The sequence below is a fragment of the Echeneis naucrates genome, chromosome 9 (assembly GCF_900963305.1).
Source record: "Echeneis naucrates chromosome 9, fEcheNa1.1, whole genome shotgun sequence".
NCBI lineage: Eukaryota > Metazoa > Chordata > Actinopteri > Carangiformes > Echeneidae > Echeneis > Echeneis naucrates.
In genome coordinates this window covers 23,039,835-23,067,764 of record NC_042519.1, presented here as the reverse complement: position 1 = coordinate 23,067,764, position 27,930 = coordinate 23,039,835, and the positions used below count along the sequence as shown (strand labels likewise).

Genomic DNA, 27,930 nt, shown 5'->3' with positions numbered 1-27,930 from the left:
TATAATACAACTATTGATCATTTCTCCTGTCTGTCTGCGGCCGGACTAAACAAATGGGAGGCATCCTTCTGTAAATTCCTGACGGCCGTCTGTAGTTCTTGGTGTTTAAACTTTTATCTGTTGCACAAACAGCAGGGATATTTGAAATCTAGCGCAGCGGCCTGGATGTCACGCTTACATAAGAGACCTTTGACACAGTTTTCATCCAGCAGTCAGGCTCCTCTTCCCCAACGGTAAACATCTGATGTCTGGAGTCACACAGCGCGTTAATGAAACCATGTGGACATCTTGTACTTTTTTACAGTTCTGTGACTGTATTGATTCTTCCTTTGAAGCTTTAACCCTTCTGAAAGGAGCTACACAGGAAAATTCCTCGGCTGCGATGGGAATTTTCTTCCTGCTCAGAATCCAATTTATTAAATCTCCAGGCTGGAGCTGCTCCAGCGCTGTTTATTACCTGAATAGAATAACTGGAAATCTTTCACGGGGCCATTCAGCTCAGGCTGCCCTGAAGGGAGAACGTGAAGCAGTTGAAATGGAAATGCACCACTTCCTTTGACAGCCAGTCAACACCAGTCAGACTGCTGCTTTACAGACCCGTTTAGAAACCTGACCCGGAAGATGATATTCTGCTGTTTTTAAGTTACAAATGAAAAGTCAGACTCCGTCAGTGAATTCTTTCAGTCATCCAATATATTCTGCTGAATCACTAAATGGATATTCATCCGCCTCTGAAAATAGTCCCCTACCAACGCCGTCTTTTTGAACGTGAACTACTCCCACATTTCATCTTACTTTCAAAATAAAGTATTTTAACCCTAAGCCTAACCCTTATCTAAAAAAAGAGGATATATTAGTGGTGTCTGATTGGCCAGCTGTTTGATTTAAAATCAGAGAAGCCACATAGCAGCTCAGGGTGGACTGGGCTGGCCTTTCTGCGTGGCTGGGTGTGACGACTGCTTTGTTGTGACATCACAAAGTTCAGGAAGTCCTGGCGGCTGGTTTCAAGGCTCAGTTTCTGAATACAGACTGTGAGCATTTCAGACATTTGATTTTTTTGTTGTTGTTTTAATGGAAAACCTGGCAGTGATTTATAATCGAAGACCATGTGGAGGTCTACCTTTAGACCGCGGGGCCCTTTAAAGTTTTATTTCCTTCTTTTATTCAACACTTTTTGAATAAAACTTTTTCAAGTTTTATCAAGCCATCTGTTGCCTTTAGAAAACACCAAGACTGAAATGAATCTGAATATTTGTATTAGGACTTGTTAATGCTCTCTAAATGTACAAAGATTTAATTCCTATCAGTCAGATGTCAGTTCTTGCTGAATTCGATGCTCGTTTGGTCTTCGTGGCTTCTGCAGACTTTTATATATATTTTTTTGTGTTTGTGGTCAAACTCTGTGCCGCCATTAAAGGGAGAGATAAAATGGATTACAGTACACACGTAGTCCTGCACTAATCCCAGATTACGTCATACCTCTGGATGTTGACTAAGATTTGAGATGATTTGCTGTTATTTTATCACGGCTTGTTACTCCGCTCCGACTCGACTCAGTCGAGCGCAAAAGATTCTCCTGCCATACAAACAAATAAACAAATCCAAAGTTTGGTTTGTGCTGAAGTCACATTTCCTCACCGTTTAAAGTGTCTCATACACAGCGAAGTGTGTCCTAAAGGAGTTAGCTGCTGTTTTTAGATAGCAGGGACAGAAACGAGTCTTTTGTGGAGTTGGAAAACAGAAATTCTTAGAATTTGATCTTCACTGACCAAGACGACTAAACTAATAATGACACAGCTCAGCCCAGTTTATCACAGCTGTGTGTATGTGTGAGTATTTTTTTTCTTTTTTTATTCAGTCCCATTCTGGACTTCGATATAACTCGAGCCAACATTTCTTTATTTCCAAACAAAAGGCAGCTTGTCTTCTCAGACGTCCCCGACTTAGAAACAGCTGTCACCTTGAATCATCTGAACAAACAATGAACATGGCTGTTGTTGTCTGTTGTGATGTGTTGTGTTGTGTTTGGGGTGGTGGGGTGGCGGAGGAAGAGACTCAAGCCGCTCCTTCTATTTTATGCCACAGCTGATATAATTTGTCTCTATTGGAGTCGATTTACATAACCTGTCATGTAGACATAGAAAATAGGAAAAGACTGGGGGAGGGATGAAGTGGGGGGGGGGGGGGGGGGGCAAGGGAGGTCAAGAGTATAATTTAAAGATATTCATGAGTTACTGTGAGCTTTGACGGTGTTATCTCAGAACTAATTTGGCTTTGTTGCTCATTGGGAGCCAAAAATGTAAATTCTCCAACGAGAAAACGACACCTAGAGCGTTTTATTCTCGTTATTGCTGCATTTTTCATCGGTTTCATGTGAGCGGGAACGATAAACCAATTTGGTCCACACTGGTCATTAAGTTGGCTTCAGACATTTGTGCTCCCCAGAGGATGAATCCCACTCTCCATCATCATCCGACTGATTTATGAACAGCTATGTTCATATCAGCCTGATTAGAAAATTCAAGATGACAAACATGAACGTCAGCGTCCTCACATTTTAACATTCCATCTACATGAATGTTTATTTCGATATGAAAATGCACTTCAGTTCATCAGGCTGAAGTTTTAATGTGTCCATTATTCTGATTAATGAGCAGGTTTGTGTTTAGTCCTAATCAGCAATTTTGAGCATATAAACATGCTGGGATTTAACACAAAGGTGCTAATATGACTGTACTCAGGAAAATACTTAAAAATAGCAGAAATTGGGAAACTTTGTATGAAGAAACCTTCTAAGTTTCACTCTCAAGGCACATCATGACTTGAAATCAATGGAAAGACCCGTCAGACAAAGATCCCTCCCATTTACACAGAAACTGAAAATGATAACAAAAAAATAAAATCCAATTTTCTTTACAACAAGTTTGAGCAGATTTTAACGGAGTAATGAAACCGGGGGAGGATGAGGAGGGAGGAAGATACAGATGGGACAAAAAGAAGCGTCAGTGTGGGAGCATTGGAAAGAGAAATTAAATTGAAAACGGGAGGGGAGGGTGGGGGTGAGATCGAGAGAGGGAGGGGTGAGAGCAGCCCTGTCCTCTGATTGGCTGCTGCCTCCCCCTCATAATAAAGTCTTGAGGCGGCTCCGGAGCTCAAACACACAACAGAGAGCGGAGAGAGCCGGAGCTCTCAGTCATTCATGCGGCTTCTTGTCCTCCATCTCCCCGCTGAAGAGGCAGCAGAGAGCCGGCAGACCTGAGAGGACTTACCGGGGAATAATGCGGCTGTGAGCGGCGGACGGAGCTGCAATTCTGCCCGACTGAAACGCACCAAGTCTCGGCTTTTTCTCCCCCCAGAGAGGATACCACTTTGACAGGAAACCAGTTTTTCCACCTGGATCGCTGCCGGTTGAGGTGAGAAGGCGGATTTATTTTATTTTTTGAATTGTTTGTTTGTTTGTTTGTTTGTTTTAGCTTTGGGTTTTTTTTTTCTTATCCACTAAATTGCGCTCCGGCTCCAAATTGCGCACAGGTGGCGCAGAGAGCGCACTTTAGTTGGCTGCTCTGGAGAAACTGATCCGGACTGGACCTTCATCAGGTTTTTTATTTCTCCGGATCCTCATGTAGCTGTCTGTTTGCACCGCCTCCTAAACGCGCCCTAATAATGGGATTTCTGAAATCAGTGTCAATGGTGGACTATTTTTAACCCCCACTGCCCCCTCTGGCTAAGAGGATTCCCCTCCTTGCCCCCCCCCCCAAGACAGCGAGGGATCAGTGAAGTTAATCCCACATCTCTGCTGCAGAGCCCGGCCTGCACCCCCCAGGCTGCTCCCTGTTAGTCTCATGAATTGGGCTTTTCCTCAATGTGCTGACAAGTTCAATCCGTTTATTGGTGATTTGGCTGATATGAGTCTGCCCCCCCATTTTAAATGGGTTATTGTTGGTGGTCACTGTGCTGGTTTGTTTGTGCCTTTAGGTGGTGATGGGGTGGTTTCCTTTCTGTATTTGTGGATAAATCAAATGTGTGGTGGTGGGGGGGTTAAAAGAAGTGCAGTCACAGCGTTGATTCGATCAGATCCACGTTATTGACTCAGAGGTCACACAGCGTCCACCGTTTTCAGAAATCTGACTGAGGTGGATGCTGCAGCTCTGTTGTGGTTTTTCTGTGTCACACTGATTTTAATGTTTCGCTGCACGTTCAGCGTGGAACTGCAGACTGTTAAATGTGTGTTTACGCAGAAGACTGCGGCTTCAGGGCTTTCCCAAAGCAGAGTGCTCTGGAATAAGGAAGTTGAAGCCATAAAGAAGTCTGCAGTTTTTTGTTTTTTTTGGAGGGGGGGTTAAGAACTGATGCCACCAGGTACTGCTTAATGAAAGCTGTGATTTTTACCTACAGCTAGAACGTTGTTCTGTCTGAAGAAAAGTTAAGAAGGTGATTTAATTGAATTTTATTATTATTTTTTTTCCTGTGGTTTCACACCAGAGCTGCTGAGACTGAAGCGTGGATGTCTCTGATCATGTTAAACATCATGATGCTTTGTTCACTGTGCACTGGCTCGGAACAAGTCAAACTCTCAGCACGATGATGGATTATATCATAAATGGCAATAATTGGGTCAGACCCACTGAATATGTAACCCTGATGCTCTAACCCCCCCCCCCCCCCCCCGCCCCCCCCCCACCTTTCTGGCCTGTTTCCCTCTAAATGGAGCTTCATTTAAAAAACATGAACATCATGTTGTATTTCAGACTGAGACCGTAAACTCATCAGGACAACGTTTACTGAGGAGGAGGAGGGACATTTTCCCATAGAATTCAATACAATCTTACTATAATTTCAGAACATTCGTGATCTTCTTTGTGTTTATGTGCTCATAAACAACAACAGTTTCAGTCACAGCAGCACCAACTGATGTTGATCCGGTGCAGAATTATAAAGCAGGTTTCAGACAGGCGACCCCCCCACCCCCCCTCCCCAGTACCAGCTTCAGACACCAGCCATGTCCACTGCTCCACCGCGGCCACTCTTCTATCTCAGCCCATTTCCTCAAGCCATGGATGAGTGAGATTCCTCATGCCTTTCAGTGTTTACGTAGTGGCGGGGGGTGGGAGGGGTGCTGTTGATTTACTACTGGCCCTCCAAAGTGTTTCTGCTCCAGAATCACATTCCTGCTCCTTCTCCTGCACTTACTGCCTGTTGTTTGTTTCTGACATCAGGCAGCTTGCAGGAAGCTCTCAGATATTTCAGCGCATCACAAAAAAAAAAATTAAATAAATAAAAAGTGTAATTTGGAGCGTTCGTCTGCTGCAGCGTGGGAATGATCTCCTCTGAACTGCTGATGGCTGCTCATCACAAGCTGTCGTAAACACAGCGGGCAGGGCGGGAAAAACCTCAGTAGGCCATTTGATGGTTTTGGAGCAAAGTGAGAAACCGGACTCCGTCATTTTCTCTATCTGATGGTGGCTGTGGGGGGGCTAAGTGACCTGTAAACACACGCCACCAATGGCCCTGCAGCCTGAAGGTGATTTCAGGTAAACGCCACTTTGCCCGTTGGAGGTTTGGTGCTTTCTGGGCTGAAACCTCTTTTAGTTTCATTTAAGGTGACCGTGTCACTTAAATGTCAAAACAGAGACTCGCTGCCACGTGACGACCGACGGCCAAATCCTGAGCTAACAGCAGAGGCAGGAACGGAGTGTGTGAATGTAAAAATAGTTTGAATATTTAAAGGAGACCACACTTTAAAGAAGCCTGAGTGGCTTTATCCCAAATAACAAGAACGTTAAAGGCTTCTGTTTTTAAATCCAACTGAAGTCTTCATTTGCATTTACACACTGAGGCAGGTGGTCTCTCACACACACAAGCAGTGAGGCTATAATTAAAACCAGTCGTCCAACCTAAACACCCCCCCCCCCCCCCCCCACACACACACACACCTTAAAGCAGAGAGCGTTGGCATTTTGTTTGTTTGCCTTCAGCTGCTCCACAGCCAGCGGCAGCACTAAAGCCAACAGTGTGCTCATTTGGAGGCGGTGTGTTGCTTTTGTCTGCCCACCCCCCACGACATGTGGCTCCTCCAGCCCTTCGCCACCAACCTCACAACTACAGCTACAACCAGTACGGCACACAGCGACGCCTGGGAGTTAAATGTAAATCAGTGCTGCTTATGAGCATCCTGCTCTGTTTTTTATAATATCATAATATCATATCATGAAGGCCGAAGCTGTGTCTGTGCGACACAGTTTTGTCTTTAGTGCACAAATAGTGATGGAGCTGATGGTGGCTGTGGAATCCAGCAGGTTGTCAGCAGAATGGATCGATTTGAGGTTTTTACAGTTCTTAAATCAAATAAGTTGATGATTGGAGCTTTTCTGTTGTTGCCAGCTGGCCCACATTGTGTACGGACTTTGGTGGCCTAAAGGGGGCCACGATTTGGAAGAGTTTGCTGGATGAGATTTAAAGAGATGTCTCTGGGCTCCAGACGGAGGAGACAAAGTACAACACCTGATCTCAGTTTCTTCTACCTGTACAAGTACTCAGCTTTTATCTTCAAAGAGCCCCCACCTGCCCCCGGGGGCAACAGGACATTGATCCACATTGTGTTCAGTGACATTGGAGAAGGGAGGGTGACATCACAGCGCTGACACTTCAGGACAACAGAAACACGGTTGTGTTGGACTCAGACTTCAGCTCAGATCCACCTTCTCTTCCAAACAGGCTTTAGAGATGAGATGACGACAGCTACATTCCAAACTGGACTTCAAAATGGCGCTTGGTGTTTAGATGGATTTGATAAGTTCAGGAGCAGAAAGTTGCAGTCAACAGATGTCTTTCATATTATAAAGAATTAAAAATCATGATTTAATGGCTGTTGAAAAGAAGCTTTAATACTGTGTGACCAAACTGTCTGTCGGCAGGAGAGAAAATGAAGGCTCAGATGCCAGCTGGGAAAAGTGAATCTGTCTTGTTCTCAGCGTTTGGTCACCTGCTGCTGACGTGCTCTCCATCTGAACCTCCGTAGTGTGATCAGGGGAGCGAACTGGAGGATGCCACTGAGGGAGGGACTAAATGAGTTTGTGGTTCAGCTGAAAACCCTCAGAGGAATCAACAAAGATCTGGCTGACTTGTATCAGCCCCGCCCCCCCTCCAAACTCACTGCCTCTATCACACTTGTGATCTCCCACAGCCACATGGTGCAACAGATGCTCAGGCCGCTGCGCTCGCCTTTCTCATGGTAATGGCCGTGGTTGTCTGGCAGGATAATAGCGATGGACGGCGTGTGCACATGTGCATTATAGAGCAGCATGCGTGTGAAAGCAAAACTGCTGGGAGCTCGTCCCATCGTGGGTAGCGTGAACTTTTAAATCTCTGGGTTTTGTTTTGGTGTCTTGTGACTTTTTAAAGCTCCACCACAAAACTCATCACTTTTAAACATTTTTTTGTTTTCTTTTCGCGCTTGTGAGAAAATCAGAATCAAAAAACTTTACATTTGCAGTTTATTCGTGCCGTCCATAAAGGCCTGAGAGGCCTCCTGACTCAGCAGATCAGTATATTGTTAAGGAGGTGGAAATGTGAGAGTGTGTGAGGAGTTTGGCGGGGGGGCACTGTTGTTGAAACCTGTGCCCCCTGTCCACCCTCCCTCCATCCTGGTGTGAAAAAGGCCCTTTGTGTTTCCTTCGCTTTAAGGGGAGGGACGGAGGCAAAGTGCCAGGTTCAAAGGTCAGGAGCACAGCGGAGTGTGTGCGTGTGTGTGTGCGTGTGTGTGTGTGTGTTACCATTAGCGTGTGTTAGCAGCAGTTTAAATCAGAATATATCTGATCGACATCTGGAGGTGAAGGTTGGGTCCATCTGATCAATGATTAGTTGATGCCTTTGCTGTAGCACTCTCAGGTTGCTGATGTTTTATGCTAGAACTCCCCTTTTCTAACAGCAGCTGAGTCATGACAGTTTCTGAGTGAATCAACTGTCCCACCAATAATCTGCACTAATTGATAATGGAGCCCTGACGCTACAGAGGGTACAGTTTCCTGTAAAACCCAGCGTCCCGTTTCCTTGCAGATGACTAATAAAAGTCAACCACATTTGTTTTTTTTGTTTGTTTTTTTTTTAAACCCACAGCCTGAAGCCTAAAGATAGACAGCAGGGATCCAGGAGAGGAAGGGTGCTGACCGCCTTCAAACCATTTTCCAAACAAACTTTTACTGTCTGTGTTCGCATCTCTGAGCTATTCTTGGCTTTGTTTGGCGCGTCCTGCATCAGTGACTGCGGTGGAGATCAACTGACGTTGGGAGTCCTGACTGACTCTTCCTGTGTTTGGTTTCTCCCCACGTAGGACAAGATGCCTCAGACTCCACCGTTCACAGGGCAGCTGAACACAAGCAGCTACAACAAGAACCTGTACCAGACCAAGGAGGAGGGCTACCCCGGCCTTTATTACCATGACAACAACTTGGTGTCTGGGTCCCTGGAGGCGCTCATCCATCACTTGGTCCCAACTGTTGATTATTATCCAGATGTGAGTATTCAATCCGTTGTCTCTTTGTTCCTTTCAAGTCCCCATTCAGGTATGATTCCCACGTTGTGAGCTTTGAATTCTATTTTCAATGTTTGCCATTTCAGTTTTTCCCACCGCAGTGAACTTATCACCTTTTTCTCTCCACAGAGGACGTACATCTTCACCTTCCTGCTCAGCTCCCGCCTCTTCATCCACCCGTATGAACTCATGTCCAAGGTGTGCCACCTATGTATGGAGCAGCAGCGACTTAGTGATCCACAAGCCGACAAGGTGCGCCCAAAAAAGGAGTTGGGATTCAGTGGTTCTGACTTGTGTTCTCCTGCTCTTTATTGACTTTATTCTCTCTTTGCAGGTCAGAGTCCGGAAAATTGCTCCCAAGATCCTCCAGCTGCTGACGGAGTGGACAGAAACCTTCCCGTACGACTTCAGGGACGAGCGGATGATGCGCAGCCTGAAGGAGCTGACCCACCGGCTGGCCAGTGGAGACGAGGTTGGTACTTATTCAGATCTGGATCAGATGTGCTGCTGTTTAGTTCAGGTGTTATCACGCAGGGTTGACTGATGTTTTGGAATCTACACGTGCAGCAAAGCTACATGCTCAGGCAGATTTTTGCAGAAAGTGGTTGGGGGTGGGGACGGGTGGACGGGGGCGTCTGGCAACAAAGCTGGTTTGAGACCGGCTGAACTGACAGAAAAGCCTCATTGTTCACCAGCTAGATGGCTTTTTTTTTTTTGTCGTCATCTCTGGAGTTCTCTCTCTGCGGCAGCATTTCAGATTGTTCCGCAGCTACAGAGCTGAATGTCGTCGGCTTAGCGTGTCGTTAGCTTGTGGTGCGTTGTTTGGACAGCAGACTTTTGTTCTGGGGCAGGATGGTTTCTGTCCTGCGGCCTCTGTTATGTCTGCGCCACAGTCAGCTCTTCCACTGTTTGACATTTAGAAACAGAAAAGTTGTTTTCACAAGCAGTGACTCTCGCCATGAAAGGAAACGCTAACATAAGCTAAGCTAATGGCAGCTTAGCTAAGAAAATACTCCGGGCACAATGCAAAGGAATGGCTCAAAATGTTGAAAAAATCAACTGGGACACAAAGATTGATATCAGTCTGGGTGGCAGTTAAAAATAAAAGCCAAACTAGCAAGCCGTTAGCTTCTGCCTCAAAGCACGCTGGTTGTTGTCTTTGTGTAGCATTTGGACTGATGTCTGTCATTAAAGGGGGAAAATAAGTGAATTAATCAGCCAATTTTTATATTTTCTTCTTCCAACTGTTAGCATGGCTCTAAAACTGGACTTTTAGCTCTGCTAAAGCTTGTTTGTTAAATGTTTAGATGGTTAGCTGTTAGTCCTATGCTAAATGTTAGTCTGTTTGTATAGCTGATACATGGATGTCAACGTTCACCAGAAACTCTGATGTTTTTGTGTAATGTGTGAAGTTTGGGCTGATGTCTGTCGTCAAAGAAAGCTAAAAGGAGATATTTTTCTCTCCCACTTCAGTCTCCTCCAGCCTCGACATCATGAATCAGCGCCTGTCCTGATGTTTTATTACTGTGATTCTTGGGAATAAGTTAAATTAGTGTTTCTGCGGGGCGTTGACGATAAACCAGCAGGCCCTTGTTACTGTCAGACAGTGATGGACACAAACGTCCATCTGTCCCCCTTCACTGCTCAGCAGAGGAAAAACACCCCCCACTGTTTTATCTTTGGTCTTGCGTGACTCATCAATAGTACAAGCATGAGTATTGATCCTGATTCAAACTGGAAATCAATCGTTTTCTCACATCACTCTGACACCCGGATTTGCATTTAGAAACACAAATACAAACTCAACACAGGGTGATTCTTCCATTTTCATGATCGCACAAACATCTTGTGATTTCTTTGTATTTATTTTTTTCCCAGTATTTTTCAGTTGGCTGTTTTCATTCAGCAGATTTCCTGGTAGTCGTGCTTGGCCATGAGGTGATATCACACCCAGAAAAGATAAGATGTGTTTTCCCATCATCATCTCTGATGGGTATTCTGACAATTGAGCTGAAAATGAAAGTGATGCATATTTAATCATGCTTAAACTACATCAGGTGACAGTTGAACCACAAAGTTTCCCAAACGCGCGGGTTGTGCAATCATAACTTTTGCTTTCCTTCTTTCAAAGTAAAAGTAGTTATGAGAAGCCTGTCCTGAGCTGTTGGACTTTGTTCTTGCACATTGCAGCTTCTCGGGTTTAAACCTGTCTCTCAAACAGAATCCTTGTTTTCATAGAAATGTGAACGGAGCCAAGATGCCCTTTCATATCATGCATGAAGGGAAAAGGCTTCTCTTTTATATGTGAAGCATACAAACACTTTGTGTCCTGAGTTCATCATGAAACCTTCCACAGGACTGGAGGGCCCTGCAGTTGTGCCGCTCATGATTAGCTCAATGTGACCGTGGATGCTCTTTTGAATGAATAGCTCCCGTGTAAAAAGGTTTGCTGCCTCAGGTTTGAAAACTGCAGTGAGAAAAAGCTGAGGATGTGAGGTTGTAATATTGTTTGTTCAAGCAACCCGTGATGATGATGATGATAACAATAATAATAACGAGAAAGAAAACACATGAAATCATGCTGCAAAATGCAAAAGACAGGACACCAGCTTTGGTGGTTTTGATCAGATCAGGACTCATTAATATTTGTTTCTTACACGCCATGTTTTGAAAACAAAAAGCCCAAATGCCGTTAAGTTAAGGAGTTAGAAGCTGGTTCTTCAGAGCAGCGACCGCAGCGCTGGGAGAAAACGGTTCGAGTCCAAAATAGATGTCCTGAACATCTGGTCCAAGTGGCGTCCAGACCACACCGAAAACATTCAGGGCCTTGATCTCGGCAGCAGGACTGTCATTATGGATGTGGTTGGATATATAAGGAAGCAGCAGCGGTGAAGAAAACAGGCACTGTAATCTTGATCTTGACCTCGTTTGTCGGTGCACAGCTCGCCTCGCCATTCCTCAAAATATGCAGTTTTTCATTCAGCACCACTCCAAGGTAGATTTAAGGGACACCACATTATACATCCACTTTGGACGTCTGGGACATTTGGTGCGAGCCAGACTTTCTAATCCAGATGGTGCATGGCACAGTTCCTTCAGTGTGTTAAAAACTCCACATGGAACGGACTCTTAAACTTTTGTTTGGTTTTCGACAAATTCATAACAGGAGGGAAGTTTGGTGAGGGAAGACCCTCAACGATCTGAAACCACAAGAGGGGAAAAAGACATTAACTTGGTGTAATTTTATATAATACATTTCTGGGCAAGATGTGTGTGAGAAACCAAATCCTACAAGGTGGCGTGAAATGAGAGACTTGATCTGGCCTGGTACCAGATTAGTGGGTTATTTTTGCTCCATCGTGACTTGGCAGTGAGGATGTCCCCGTAGATAAACCAGCTCACCTTTTTACTCCCTGTTCATTAGTTCTGCTCAGCTGACCTGCTAAAAATGGTCGGGCCTTTTCGTGGGTCAGGTGGCGCGCCGCAGGAAATGACGCCACTTGGCCAAGTGAAACAGGACACGAAGCAACAATGCGCTCGGTCACGGTGACTTGTATTGAGCAACCGTCTGCCGCTTCGGTATTGCTGCCAGGGTCGATGGCATTGGGGGCGGGGGGGGGCACACCGCCTCACTTGTACTGCTAATGGTTGTGAGGAGCAAATGCGGCTCCCTCTGCCTGGAAATGTCAGGCATGCTGTTGTCTCCAAGATCTGCGGCTATATTTATCCAACCCCAGGCCTGTCCTCTGTTTGTAGTGGGGACAGAAGCTTCGGCAGATGGCGGACTCTGAAGCGGCAACTGGAGTGATTTTCACTGGTGGTGTCTCCAACTGTGCAGGTCCGTTAGCTGAACATTTTCACTGGTATCACTGACTCTGAGGGAAGCTGTCTCATGTGAGGATCGTTTTAACCTCTCTGTTCTTTGGATTGATAAGATAAAAGCAAAATGAGGTGAGATGGACACGTTGCTTCAAAAAAAAAAAAAAAAATGTAAATGAGCAGTCAGAAAAAGTCAGAAGTCCAAATAATCACTAGTAAACGTTTTCCTGATGAGTTTATGGTCTCAGTCTCTCGTTAAGTCTTCAACACAACATGATGTTCATTTTTTTTAAATGGAAATTGAGATTCAGTGTTTCTTCTGCTTTAGTGACGGCTAAATTACACACTGGATGTTTTTTTTCTTTTTTTCTTTTTTTTTTTTAACTGGATACTTTTTGGCTTCAGGACATTTAGGTGAAGAATGGAAAAATAGGCATGACAGGGACCATCAGTCCTTATCCACTTATTTGACAGCACGAAACTCCATTTTCCCTTCGCTCCGTCCCGAGCTCACGCTTTGCCAAAATTGCAATATCCGCTGAGCCACAGTTGATTGGCTGACAGGAGAATGTGTGTGTCTGTGAGCCAACACACCTATCACAGCCACATCACCCACAGACAGATGCATCAGTCACGCCCTGGGAAGTGTATTTCAGAAAAGGTCCCGCCCCGGAGTGAAGACAGTCTGCTCATTTTTCCCAAAAACCGGGAGCAGCGTCTTGGCACCAGGCCTCCACATCCATCCTCCCACCCCGCCGGGTGAACCCAGATTCTGGAGGCTGACTTGACAGAAAGTTTAGGGTTGTGGTTGTGAGAAAGGAGTCCTCGTCGCCCCTGATTTTTATGTTTTATTTTATTCTGGGCCGCTAACAGCGGCAATACGGAGAGAGTCCCTGAACGGCATCCTCTGCTCTTTCACAATGAAACACAATCTTCGACACTAAGTCAGACTTGCGTCCTTCCCTCTGAGTTACACAACTGAAGCACTTAACAGTGTTAGCAAGGGTACAATTATCTAATCGTGACCTCTTTCGAGTTAGTGAAGGTCCAGAACGGGACAGCCTCTTGACCCCTTAGGCCAAAGAGGCCGCCTCTTCTGCCCCCACTTCCCCCCTCAAGCCTGAATGAGGCCAGCAGGAAGACGCTTGGTCAACATCGTAAGTGCACGACCGAGCGGATGCTGTTCTGCAAAATAAATAAAGAGCGGAGGCGTGGAGTTGGTCGGGCTGCGAGCTGGCATCAGTTCATAGTCACTTCTGCTGACTTTTAGTTGACGTGGATGTTGTAAATTCCTCTGAGGTCGTTACTGCTCGTCGCCGCAGAGCAGCAGCTGGGGATTAAACTAAAATTAAACAGCTGGGCTAAACAGAGTGGCTGCTGGAGGTCTGATCAAATTTACGTCACACCAACCTATTTGTCTTTCCTGGAACAAAATATCATTGAAAAGTGACGCAAAAGTCAAACAGCTGGAGAATAGGAAGTTCAGATTTTGGTAGTTCTTAACGAGCCACCAATTGTCTGTCATGTGAACCATAAACACTGAGTTTAACCAAGTCTCTTGTCTCACCCCTCCCTCACAGGTTTACAGGAAGGCGGTCAACCAGATGAGCCAGGGCCTCATCAGGAGGTTGACGGTGCTGAGCCAATACGAGGAGGCGCTGGTCAAGATCAACGCCACCGCGACCGACCGACTGACGGCCCTCAAGGCGAAGCCCCAGGCTGCCATCCAAAGGGACATGCTGTCCATCTGCAACGACCCCTTCACCGTTGCACAGCAGCTCACGCACATAGAGCTGGTGAGATCTCTTTACATCTGCTGAGCATCAGAAACCTGTGACGGAGCCAGAGTTTAGCCTAAAGGGTGAAATCTGTTCAAATCATTCCAGCGGGATCAATCATCTGTTGTGACGCATCAGATCAAATTAAAATGTAAATATCTTCTCTCAAAGAGCAATTAGAAATTCTGCCAGAGATGGTGGGGGGGCCCGTGATGGATCTGATAACCATGATGGATTAGAAATCATTTGACTTGATTTTAGAGAAAAGAAAATCAGTCCGTATTAAAGGAAAGGAGAGTCCGAGCCAGTTGGGCTTAAAGGAGAAACGAAACCACAGATGGATTTGTCGAATTGATTTTCCTTCTTTTGTCCTTTTCAGGAGAGACTTAGTTACATTGGACCGGAGGAATTCATCCAGGCCTTCGTCCAGAAGGACCCTCTGGACAACGATAAGGTAACGTCTGGCCGATCTGCTAAGAATACACCAGATAAGAAAACATACACAGCGGTTACACAACTTCAGACCTGGTTTGTCTGAAGGCAGACGGCCTAGTTTTCCCGCTTCCCTCCCAGACGGATGTTGAGTTTACACAACACGGAGGCCGGCTGCCGCTCAGGTCAAATCCGGGGCAGGTGATTTTTTTTCCAGACAGCCGCAGAGCAGAGCAGATATCCTCTCCTGCTCACACACACACACTCAGACGCATTACAGACAAATTTCCTCCGACCATCTCAGTGTCTAAATGAGACGGGCCGGCGTGCATTTCCATCCCATCTCCTAGCAACCACCTCTGCCAAGGGTTTGTTTTGGGGAAGGGGGTGTGCGGTGCGGTGTGGTTTCTCTTGTCTGGCATTCGGCTGCTAGGCAACAGCCCCCTTTTTGTATTATTTTTTTGGGAAGCCAGGTGATGTGGGGGGTAAGGCTGCTTTTGTGCCTCGGGCCAGCCGGCCTCGTACCCCCCAGCGAGCCACTTGGAGAAGGCCAGAATAACTCTGTGTGGGTTTGCATGTTAAAAAGCGACACATCCACTGGCGGGAAACACTAGAAGGAGAGAGGGGGTTTGGGGGGGGGGGGCTGAGTGGCGTAAGGCCAAAGGAATGTGTGGAATTAGATCAAGAGGAATCCTCACAAAAGACCAGCATGCAAAATGTGAATAACACCGGCCTCTATTGTGCTTATAGAGGCAGATTGGCTGCACAGGTCTCTGAGAGAAAGGGAGGGAAAAGAGTTCTGTCTGTCCACTTCAGCGTTATTTTAGCTGAAATGTTCATTAAAAGTCTGTTTTGTTTTGTTTTTTTTTTTTGACAGCGTTGCTTCAGTGATCACAAAAAGGCCAGCAACCTGGAAGCTTATGTGGATTGGTTCAACAGACTCAGTTATCTGGTGGCCACAGAAATCTGCATGGTGAGTTTTTTTTGATTCATGTGAATCAGTCAGCTGTCTTATTGTGTAATTTCTCAGTTTAAGTGACCAAAACTCCAAAAAAAAAAAATTAATAACTCAGATGTTCCCACAGAGGACGAGCAGACTGGAATATTCTCTGAATCAGCCTTTTAACAGCGTAAAAACCAACAGACAGGTCTCGGAGCTAATGCAACTTGTGTCAATATTCTTACAGCCAGTGAAGAAGAAGCACCGAGCTCGAGTCATCGAGTTCTTCATCGACGTGGCACGCGAATGCTTCAACATCGGCAACTTCAACTCCCTGATGGCCATCATCTGTGAGTTTGAAACAAATGCTTTCTCTTTGAGCCTCGTTGCTGTTGTTTGGACTCAGTGTCCTGCACAGACGGCTGCTTTTTTTTTTTTTCCCAGGCATCAGTAAATCCGATCAGCGCGGTAAATGTAATTTGTTGGTTGGTGGGAAATTCGGTGCAGCAGAGGGTTTTTTCTCCGTTCATTTCCAACTTATGCAATTGAATAATGACATCAGCGACACCAGGCCACCGCAGATAAGTGCATCAATGGAAACACCTCCTGGCATTATAGGTAGTCTACTGGATCTGAGGGAAGTCTGTTCTAAAAGCAATAAGTGGAAGCAGAAAATGCCCTCAGAGAGTTTAGAGACCTGACTGGAGGGGCAGGCTTTGTATGGGGGGGTCAGAGATGTCAGAGTGGGGGGGGCGGCAGCTGAAAGGGGATGCAGAGCAACCTCGTTCAGGCAGATGGTCAGCACTGACCAGGGAGGGTGGGGGAAGGATGAGAGGGTTCAGGAGAGCAGAGGATATTGGGAGTGCCAGCTGTCCGCCTGCCCCCCCAATAGGAAATGGGAAAGAGAGGGAGAGGTAGAGCGCCATAGGGAAAGCCTCTCCACCAGCCTCGTCTCCAGGGAGCCATCAGGGTCTCAGTTTATTAGTGATGTGATTAAAGAGTTTGAACGCTCAAATTATGAAAAGCAAATTTTCTTAATTGTCTTTAACTGTTGGTTTTCACCCCCCCGAACTCCCCAGGCTTGAGCTGATACCTTCACATAGTCAGAAACTGAGTCAGCTTCTCATTTTACTTCACCTTATATACACATTTCTGTAAAACGTGTCGTATTTAATTACATTTGGATTTTCATAGCATTTTCACTAATTTGGGTGTTTTTTTATCTTTTTGATGTCACTATAATCCCGAAATAGACACAGCTCCTCAGAATCAGGGGTGTTTGGGGGATTCCTCTGTCATTTTGATCAAAAGCCTCAGTGAAGGTTTCACCAAATTCCAAGCTGCAACAAAACTAAAGCTCTTTTAGATTCAGATAAAAAATAAGAAAAAAGCAAAAGAGGAAATCTGAGAGAGAGAAAGACGAGAAGTCCACATCTGTCAGTGTGGCCTGAGATGAGCCGGAGAAAACATTAACAATGGATTAATGTTCTCGTAAAGAGGAAGCGTGTCCCGACAGGGCCACTAACACACTCAACACCTGTCCACACACACACACACACACACACACACACTAGTGTCTTTGTGGGGGTGTGGTGGAGGCTGCTACTTCCCAGGCAGGGCACGTAGAGTTGTATTTTTTTCCTTTGGAGCTAAAATGTGAGCTACTTTTCTTTACTCCATTTGTTTTGTGTTGTTTCTTGGCTCGGACAGTGATCACACACACACACGCACAGACACACACAGAGGATTACCATATGGGAAGCAGAGTGCTGGGAGGGGAAACGAGGCGTGTGTTAACTCTATTGTTCCTGCAGCCTCCTTTCCTTTTTCTTTTTGCCCCGCTGCATCAGAAGAAACAACAGAAGAAGAAAAAAAGACGAGATGGGGTGTGGTGGGATTGGCGGCGGTGGGGGCTGAAGGATGACAGCCATGGGAAGGGAAAGGGTGGAGGGGGATGTGCGTCTGGATGGCTGGGAAACTACCATGTGTTCATACAATCATGTTTGGGTGTGTGTGTTTTGATATCATTGTCTCTTTCTATTTGTGTGTCTGTCTCACAGCGGGAATGAACATGAGTCCCGTGTCTCGGCTGAAGAAGACCTGGAGTAAAGTCAAGACGGCCAAGTTTGACATTTTAGAGGTGAGTCTGTAGGAAAGGCAGCCGTTTGATGAATTCATGTGATCACAGGAGGGGGAGAAGATAATTTCACAATTTAAAATCTGCAGTTTTGATCCATTTTGTCATTAGCTGGTCCTCATTTCATGAGAGTCTGCAAACATTATGAGCTCTACTTTTACTGCTGAAGAGCAACGGCCTACAGATGAGTGTCAAAGGAGGCTGACGTCTCAGTGAATCAAAGACACAATAAGAAACGACAAATGTTTGCTCCAGCTCGTCTGCTCTGTTGTATTGGGATGCAGAAAACAGTGTAGCGTTAAAATGCACCTCCATCCCCGGAGGAGAACCCAGGTTGACCCTTTGAAAGAGGAGATCTGAGGTCGAGACGAGAGATTAAAGCTCTTAAAGACTCTTCTTTAGGTCACCTTCATCTCTCTCCTCCTCCTGTGAATCCTGAACTCTCTCTCCCTCTAACTCGGCGTTAGTTCACTTCTTTGCTGGTTCCTTCAAGGTCACACGTTGATTTGCTGTCACATGACAGCGACAGGCCACACAGAGGGGTAGTTAATACACTCACCCGGCTGCACCACAGGGGGCCAATTTGTGTACAGGATGGCAGCATTTATTTAGACCGTAATTCATTTAATATGCAAATTATCACTTTCATTATCGTCTTACATCCAGCCATCATAAAAAAAAAAGGTGATTTATTGCAGGAAATGTAGGAAAGGTTCCTAGAGGCCAGGTTGACAACAGAAGCAACACAAAACAGAAAATTTTCTCTCAATAGTTTTTTTTTTTTTTTGGTGTGTGTGTGCTTTTACACGCTGTTTGGATTAATCTTTATCGTGTCTTCTGTCTTCGCAGCACCAGATGGATCCTTCCAGCAACTTCTACAACTACAGGACGGCACTGAGAGGAGCCACGCAGCGGTCGATCACTGCCCACAGCAGCCGAGAGAAGGTGAGGCGTTCGGGTCCACGTGGTTCTGAGCACCTTTATGGGGCATTAGATTAGGATTATAATCAGTTACATAGAAATGTAATGTGAGAGTCAACTGGGGGGGGGGGGGGCTGCCCAAATAGAGCCATAAAATGTACGTCTTGACAGTTACATGGGGGGGATCAGGTCAAGCGTTTTGTGGAGGAGTTAGGGTTAGATTAAACATTTCTTTGGAGCAGACAGACTCTTTATACAAATGGCTGCTCTCCAGACGTCGGTTTACATTTCATACACACGGCTGAATCACTCATCTGGGGTTTGATGTCTCACTGACCCTGAAGAAGCGTTGGCAACGCCTCTGCAGCGGATTGCAGTTATGTAAAGACTGCCGATGTTTATCTCCATGTACACGCAGAAAATGCAGGGGAAATGGCCGAAATGCGTGTTGTTTAGCGGCTGGACGCGGTGTTCCCCTTTTGTGTTTACACCATAAACAGCCTCTCAAGTGCACTTGGACTCAGGACAGAGGTTGTGTAAGAGTGCAACTTGGCCGTCGAGCTATAAGTGGGTCAGGGTCTGAGGAGGGTCCCGGTTCTCTCCTCCTCTGATGGGCTGTGGAGGGAAAACGAAAATACCGACGCCTGCCAGATCACATAGCGTTCCCTGCTGCCTCTTGAGTTGCCCGTCCTGACTGGATCCAGGCTGCCGGGCCTCAGCAGCCGTCCTCACGTCATCGCATGTTAAATGAGTCTTTGTTTTTTGTTTTTTTTTATTTATGTGGACAGAGTGTTCTGTCAGGGTGTATCTGGCTCCCTGAAGTTTGCAAGGGATGTTTTTTTGGAGCTGAGAAATGCAAACACACCCGGACAAGAGGTCGGGGTCGTGAAATGGAAAGTTCCCAAGAAGTCTGGTATGTTCTCACTCTGACCGTCCCCTTTTAGGGAGGAGGGGGGTGTTTATGTTCTCCTCCAGGCAGTTGACCAAAACTGAGATTGAAATGATCAGAGCGGTGTGAGGAAATTTTAGCGCCTTCATGTTTGGCTCTGCAGCAGCAGCTTTTTGGGACATTTTTACAAAGAATGCTCCAGAAAATATTCCACCTTATGTCCAATTTAACCACGAAATCTGCTCCGAAACAACGGTTTTAATGAAACGTGGAGGATAAATACAGATTTCAGGACTCACTGTCTGCACTGTTTATCAAAGTAGTAACTACAAAGTGCGTTACTGAACAGACTAAGATTAGAAGGCTAGATGGATATTTAGTCATTATCCTGCTGGAAACTGAGTTTTCTGACATCAAGCTCGTTAGCTGATGTGTCAACAAAAAGGAAACTTGGATCAGCTGTTTATAAATATAGAAATACATCCTTATAATAGACGTTGTGTCGCCTTGGTCTGGCTCTTCATACTTCTGTTTGTCCAGTTGTGGAAATAACTTAAAGTCTTTGTTTCTCAAAGCAGAAACGTGCACATACGGCCTGCACATCCTGCACACAGCCCTGTTTTGTACATTCTGTTCGGATATGTTTCAATCCTCAGTTAAGTTCATGTCAGCTGCAGCCAACGCTGTGTTTTTGTTTTTTTTTTGTTTTTTGGGAGAATGTTGCGGAGGAGAGAATTTCACAAGAACAAAGTTTGAAAAGTGTGGGAGAAAAAACAAGAACAAATAAATAAAGACGACTGGATTCAATGATTTGGCAAAGCAAATTATCTTTTGGAAAGAAGTAAAGCCACAAGGAGAAGGAGTGGGCGGCTTATTCAGGAACAACCTCTGACACAATCAGAATGAGCAACGAAAATGTGCTTTGAGTCAAGAGCTCTGGACTCTTCTGCTATTGATGCTGCTGCTTCAACATTTTAAAAGACTTCAGTAGGTCAACATGTCGAGTTGAGGCTTCATACTGAGACCTGAATCATTCTTCTTCTGTGTATTTATCAGCCATAATAACTGGAAAATCCCACTGGCTTAAAATGCACCATTATTTGAATGGAGTCTGGTGCTTGTTCTCGCCTCTGCTCTACATCTGTAGGCAGGCGGTGACCTGAATTATTATTGTATGCAGGTGATGGTGAATTATTTAAGGGACTTTTCAGGGGAAATATTCTTCCCTGGAAAAAAAAAGTCTCTTGGCTCCTGTTTCAGTTCTGTTTCTTGCAGGAATCAGCTTTTCTAGTAAAGCGGGTTCCATCTTGTTGCAACACGTCTGCGGTAAAGGAAAGCTGTTAATGAAAACACATCGTCGGTGTCGTCAGATGTTCTTTGTAAACATCCATTCAAAGGGAGAGTGACAGAGATCACGGTAAACCCCCGGCATCTCATCAGTGAAATTTAATCTCTTCTTCTTTCTGTTCTCTTGCAGATTGTCATCCCTTTCTTCAGCCTGCTCATAAAAGACATCTACTTCCTGAACGAGGGATGTGCCAACAGGCTGCAGAGCGGGCATGTCAACTTTGAGGTGAGCCAAAAGTCCCCTACAGGGAGAACCGTACCAGGTTTGGATTTTTGCAGACGCCACTGCGTTCACAACACAGGGCAAAGAGATTTGAGGCCGTTTATTGTTTCCACTTCCCAAAAATAGTGTTGAGAATGAAGAAGTAAGAACTGAGCTTTTGGAGGTCAGCTGTGTTTCCATGGCGCAAACACCGAGCAGAGTCCCACAAGTCTTTCCACTGGTCTCTGCACTCAGCTCCAGTGAATCACACACTATTTTAAGATTACATTTTATCCTGGGAAACTCTGCGGACCCTTTTTTCTGTCCATCATCAGTTCATGCCACAGCAGTGGAGTGGGTTATATAACACAACCATCTGGCTGGTTATTTGGAGCTTTACTTACTAACTTGGGCTTAAAATATGCCATTATTTGAATGGAGTCTGGTGCTTGCTCTCTTTTTGCGTCACAGTCAGCTGTGCTGGTGTTGAAATGTGTAAAAGTTTTATTAACCTTTTTATTCATCTGTTTTTTTTTCTCAGAAATTCTGGGAACTCGCCAAGCAAGTTAGTGAATTCATGGCCTGGAAGAAAGTGGAGTGTCCATTTGAGAAGGATCGCAAGATCCTGCAATACCTGCTGACTGCTCCGGTGTTCACCGAGGATGGTGAGTGCATGAATGAATGAATGAATGGTCAGTGTTTCAGGAAAATGTGCTTATTCTTTTCCTCAACAAGAATTAGGTAAGAATATTGATACCATGCTGATCTCTTATTGACCAACCAAGAGCTAGCAAATGATTCTTAGCTTATCCTCATTTTTATTTGAACTGCAAAAATAAAAAGTTAAGAATTTGTACAGAAGCAGGTGAGCGACCACAAGCTACCTGCCTGCTGAAGCTTCATGTTCAACAACAGAAGACGAAAACAAATCCTTAGAATCCAAATTATTGAATAGAAATGAAGTTGAGACAGCTGAGAGCAGAGATTACAGGTCCAGAATCTCAGCTCTGATCCAGATCTTGACCCGGTCTCTGGGTTGAGCAAAAAGCGCAGCTCTTTTCCTCCCTGGACTCAGATTTAAACTCTTATCGCCGCTCGTGCTTCAGCAGCTCTGGTGGTTTCTGATCGTCTTCAGTCCACATCACAGTCTTGTGTCGCTGGCTCCGGCTCTTATCTCCGCCTTATCAGAGAGGGACAGGGAGGTCTTGTGCGACGTGGCCGAACTGACCAATCAGCTTTGACTGCTTCTTATCCATGGGTGACGGTGTTGGGTGATAGTGAACATCCTGTCAGCCACTCAAGTGAAAAAAGACAGATGGGGGGAGGTTGTTCTTTTTAAAAACGCTTTTTAGTCTCAAAATTAAATTTACAATTTCAACTTGAACATACACTTTGTTGGATTTGCTTTGTGTCGGCAGACAAAACAAATCCAACAAGGAAGGGAGGACGATGCTTAAAGAAAGAAATGGACTGACTCAGTTGTCTTTCTGTTGGAGGGAAAGCAAAAATGAAAAAGCAGCTCAGAAGCTGTAAAATTCTGTCACAATCATCTAAATCGTCACCAGAGCACTCTATTCTGCGACCTGCACACTATCTACAGAATCTAGAAGCCCAGTTTGGCAGAATTACTGTAAAAACAACCCCTCCAGGCCAAAACATCTAACATTTGGCCTTTTGATAGGAACAGTAGAGCATCTCAAATAATAATGACGTCTGTTATTCCGTAAGCTTTTGTTTTCTACTCACAATAACCAGATTTCTAAACCAGCAGGACTCAAAATGAAACCCAAAGTCCAAGTCCGGCCCACATACCCTGAGAGCTGGATAGATTCTCTTCTCCGTGGGGGATCTGTTGTTCTCTTTAAATCATTTTTTAGAGTTTGGTCTAGACCTGCTCTACTTTGTTATGATTTGGCGCTATAGCAATAAATCTGATTTGATTTGATTCTGCCTGAGTTAGACTTTACATATTTTTTTGCACCAGATCTGGTCCAGATGTACCTTTTTTTTTTTTTTTTTTTTTTTTTTTTTTATCTGGTGAGAAGGTTAAACTGGCAGTGACAGGTTCTGATCCAGAACTGACTCACATTATCTGTCTGTCTGGATTCTTTCCTTCACTTTCTGACAAGTCTTTGGTGGTTCTCCTTCCAGCGTTGTACCTGGCGTCATACGAGAGCGAAGGTCCTGAGAACAACATGGAGAAGGACAGATGGAAGTCCCTGAGGTGTGTATGACCCTCCCCCACCTTCAGGCAATCACCCTTAAGGGGTAGTTTGAGTCTCTCAATCATGACTGTCATCCCCAACCCTCCAGAGGGATGTAGGTCACCCTCTGATGCTGACCCACACACACACACACACTATTCAATAAATGAAGACACAGACACACACAAACACACAAAAGATTGTGTTTTGTTCAGTCGACCCCCAGAGAGATGAAAGTTAATAAATAAGTAAATAAAATAAATGTAGCCTGTAAAACTGCGAGGCAAACAAATTTTTATAAACTAAAGTTCAGATAAAAAAACAAAAATCTATCAGCAATGTATGAGCAAACAAACGACTCGATAATGGCTACAGATCATCTCCAAAAAGGGGAAAGAAGTTTAAAACATTTGTCTGCTTTAGTTGGCTTCAAACTAATTTGGACAAAACATAAACAAAAAAAGAACCAAAGTGGAGAGTCGGTCATAAAAATAAAGCCAGTATTTATGGAGAGCACAAATGATTTAAAGCTCACAGTCAGAGCCAGGAATCAGATCTGTTGGCTGGGGGTCAAAGGTGAGAGCAGGTTTTGGATCCAGAGTTGAGAGTGATCATGCTGTCTGGTCACCTGCCAGCCTCCACTGTGACACGATCTGTCACTTTATTCCACTGGAGTCACGTCAGCAGAATTTTCTCAAACTCGCATTCAACTTCAAATTTAGACTTCAAATTTTCATGTTGAAGAGGAAAAAGTGATGATATCCAAGATTTTTCTAAAATTCTGGCATACTTAAAAAAAAAAAAAAAAGAAAAGGTAAAACTATTAAGTAAAATGTGAAACCCAATTGGTGCTTCTATGGACCAACAGAACAAACCTGCAAAAGTATTTAAATTTTACAAATTGCCCTTGAGTTTTCTCAACAATTTAACTTTTTTTTTTTTTTTTTACTTGGAATAAAAATTTAACTTTGAATATTATTCATCTAAAATGGTACTGTAAAAGGAGGAATCAGTTATAAAAAAAAGTTCCTTATCAATTAGTCTTCACATGTAGCCAAATCCAGATAAGGGACAGTTTTAAGTCTGTCACCCCTTTTTTTTTTTTTTTTTTTTTTTTTTAAACGAGGGCCAGTTAAACAATCAAAAATATTTTGATTGACCGTGCTGCTTTAAATGAGGTTTATTTCATGATGCTGACCAGTTTTTTTTTTTTTTTTTTTTGTCTCTCCACAGATCCACTCTGCTAAGCAGGGTCTAAATTAAAGAGAAACCAGATCGAAGACAAAGATGCCGCGCCAACTCAGCGCTGCTGTTGTCCAGACCAAGTATCCCCATGTTGGAAGGGAAATGACAATCTCTACTTTGGCTGGCGAGGACGTTTTGTGTTCCCTCCAGCTTCAGATTTCTATTAAGCTCAGCTTTTTCTGAACCCCTCCTGCTCTTTGTGCTGTATATTTCAGGACAAGACTTTTTTTTCCATCTTTGTATGACTTTATAGTCTTTTCTAACACAAAAAAAAAAAGAAAAAGAAGAACCGCCACAAACTTTCACAAAGAGAGCCGAGGGAGGTGCTTCTTGGCTGAAAAACTTCTGTGGGTCGTTGGGGTTTGATCTCCGGACACTTTTCAACACCCGCTTTTGTTTGTGTGTTTGTTTTTTGCTCCCAACTGAAACTACAAAGTTAGCTGCTGGTTGGCTAACGCGACAGGAACACTACTGCTCTCTTATCTGGTTCCAAACGCCAGCACTCTGTACAGAGACGTCGAACCTGAACCCGAAACACTGTTCTTCATCGTTAAGCTAGCCGCCATTCTTCTGCAGTTTGGTTTCTTTCCTTCGTACGACGTTGGAGAATCTTCCGCTTCGTGTTTCCGTTCCTTCTGATGTTTTAGAGAAAATGTACTGGCTGCATTTTAAAGACCTGCCAAGGTTTTTTGTTTGTTTGTGTTGTATATTTGTTGTTGTTTTTTTCTTTTTTCTTAAACAGGATGCAACACCTCATCCTTGTTGGTTTGACGCACTCTCGGCCTCAGTATGCTTCAACCAGCTATCTTTTGTTTAAGATGTCATGTGACCAGCACTCTGGTTGAGGCATCCTGAGGAAGGTATGATGATGTGTTTCCTGTCGCAGGTGAATCAGGCGGCTGGTTTTTACGCTCCCTTTCTGTTCCTGCTAATGTAGACACTGAGTGTGATGGTGCTGCCCCCTGCTGGTTCAGTCAGAAAAGTGAATGATTTGAATAATGTGAACTGAGGATTTTCTTTTTGTTGTGTTTAAATCCAAAAATCTCTATTTGTCACATTATGAAAATATAGTTTTTTCCCTGTTTATTTATAAATCCAAATGTGTAGTCACATTATGTCTTCATGCCATTATGTACTATTATTTTATTGTTATTTAATTTTGTACTAGGTACATAACATGCTAAAGTAGTCCTCAGATATTGGTTTTATTATTTTTTTATACAAGTTTATGAGACACTTATTTTTCGAGGTACTAGCACAGAGTATGAAGTTAAGTACATTTGACTGATGTCTGCTTTGCCTTGACTGCTCCTCTCACCGCAGAGTGCTGTTGTGTTTTGTTGTGTACATATTGTGTTTCTTTGCCCTCCCCAAGGCCGTGTTCACCATTTTGTATTTGGACTGTTAAAATTTAAGAGGAATGTTTATTAAATGAGTTAGTTGTGTTTTAAAAAGAGAAACTAAATAAAACAATGTTTAAAATTATCATTTGACTTTCTTATTTTTTAAACACATTAAAGGGCCACTTACTGACGTTTTACAACTTTTAACTAAAAATAATCAAGTGAAATGGAAATCATTTCACTTGATTTTTTCCTTTCAATGTATATTTGAAAGAAAATCAAGTTAAATGATTTCCATCTTCTAACTTTTTAAATAGTCTTCAAAAAAAAATTTTTTTTTTGCTTTTTTTCCCAATTATTTGGATCACAGATATGCCATTAAAGGGTGAAATTACATGAATATTAACTTTTGATTTCTTAAGCTTAAAAATATCAAACGCCACACTGTCAGAAAAGAAAAAATAAAATCAATAAGTTCACACAAGAAACTGGGGAACTATAACAAATTTTAAAAAGGGACAACTCAGTTTTTGGGGGGAAGGTGGTCATAATTATTACAATAACATTAATATAATTAATAATAGGTAATTGGTGACAACATAACAATTAGTGTTTAATTTTCTTTAGTGTCTAAGCAACAAGTGTTGTGAAATTGAATCTACTACTGCTTTAAATTTAAATTACACAGAGATAAACATGCCACACTTTAAAAACTACAGCACATGAACTGACCGAAACATCATGAAATTGGGTTTTAGCTCCTCATGATGAGAGAAATTGACTCACAAGTTCTCCTGCAGCTGTCTTCTGTCTCTTGTTTTCTGGTGATGAAGCATCACAGATCAACAGCACAACATCCTAGACAAAAAAACCCCCAAACCATTAGAAGTGTGGAAAACGCATACAATTCAGACAGACCTATTAAATACAACATGCATACATAAATACATATTTTCTATGTGTTCAATATATACATATACATCATATTCAATATGAAATGTAATAATAAAATCCAAAACAACACAAAGTTAATGGTCAGTATTTAAAAACACTGTGCAGAGACAGCTCAGTGTGTTTTCTGCCGGTTCTTTGATGGAGGCAGATAATAAAAATATGTATGTGGCTCCACCAAGTGGATGTTTGAAGTTACCACAGCTGGCAGAGTGTGAGGTGAGACTGAGGTCATCATGAAGGGGGATAAAATCTGCTCCGACCTGACTGAATGACAGTCTGCATTTCTATTTCTCATCTTTTATATCATACCTGACAAAGCATTCCTAAAAAAATAAGTTCTTTCTGTCATCTACCAACACCAGTTTAAGCCCAGATCTCTTGGCTGTGTTAAAAACTGAAAATAGTCACTTCTCTCATTTTCAATGTTTGTTCTGCCAGATCGCCTTTGAGAAAGTGACTGAAATGGAACCCTAACTGCTGGGAGAAGAAGATTTGTATCACTCAGTGTTGTGTCTTCGGCTCGTGTTCACGTCAGGAGTCGGTGACCTTGTCGTTGTTTTGGGCTGCAGATGAATCAGCTCTGGCCTCCTGCCATTACTGTCAATGGAATCTGCTGCAGGCCAGGCTGCTCAACCAGCGTCACAGACAAACTCTGGGAAAACCAATCAATCGTTTCTGGATGTGATGCTCAGCAGCTCCTGGCCCAGACCTCAGCTAGTCCGAAAAGAAAGGAATGCTGGTTTCAAAGCAAGGATGAAGATCAATGGGATAATGTATCAGCTGATGGGGCATAAATTAACACTTTCTGCTCATTTAAATGTGCTCTAAAAATATTTTGCATGTCTTATACCGGCCTTGTTTTGGTTTTTATTCCTCAAACTTTACTGGAGAATTTAGTTTTTCACCCTGCAACTAGCTGGTGGACATTATGAAACATTTAGCCACTAAAGAGCCAGATATTTTTTCTTAAGTAGCTGCTGGAGACCAAAAAAAAAAAAAAAACATGTACATTTATTATTATTTCTTTTATTAGACTAAGAGGCCACTTTCATCAAACATACGACTTGGTGTGTTAGCCTCGAAGCTAGCTCGGTTAGCTGTGTATAAAGTGGAGTTGGCGGGAGCAGCTGGTCTAAGTGCGATTATTATAAAAAGAAATAAGGGATATTTTTCTTTGTTTGTTTTGATG

At 43.8% G+C, this 27,930-nt stretch overlaps 1 protein-coding gene across 2 annotated transcripts; it reads left to right on the top strand.

Moving 5' to 3' along the window:
- The first annotated feature begins 1,906 nt into the window (after window positions 1–1,906).
- On the top strand, window positions 1,907–25,932 carry rasgef1ba (RasGEF domain family, member 1Ba). Of its 2 annotated transcripts, none has more exons than XM_029511249.1 (14): window positions 1,907–1,915; window positions 8,330–8,512; window positions 8,660–8,782; window positions 8,865–9,002; window positions 13,930–14,145; window positions 14,507–14,581; window positions 15,437–15,532; window positions 15,747–15,849; window positions 17,560–17,639; window positions 18,486–18,581; window positions 20,924–21,019; window positions 21,537–21,660; window positions 23,147–23,219; window positions 24,433–25,932. In XM_029511249.1, exons 2-14 carry the CDS (start codon window positions 8,336–8,338, stop codon window positions 24,455–24,457), a joined length of 1,422 nt encoding a protein of 473 aa, XP_029367109.1. In that variant the 5' UTR covers window positions 1,907–1,915; window positions 8,330–8,335; the 3' UTR covers window positions 24,458–25,932. The 2 variants fall into 2 exon arrangements, with proteins under 2 accessions (XP_029367109.1, XP_029367108.1); XM_029511248.1 differs by lacking the exon at window positions 1,907–1,915 and adding an exon at window positions 3,168–3,413.
- Window positions 25,933–27,930: the final 1,998 nt, after the last annotated feature.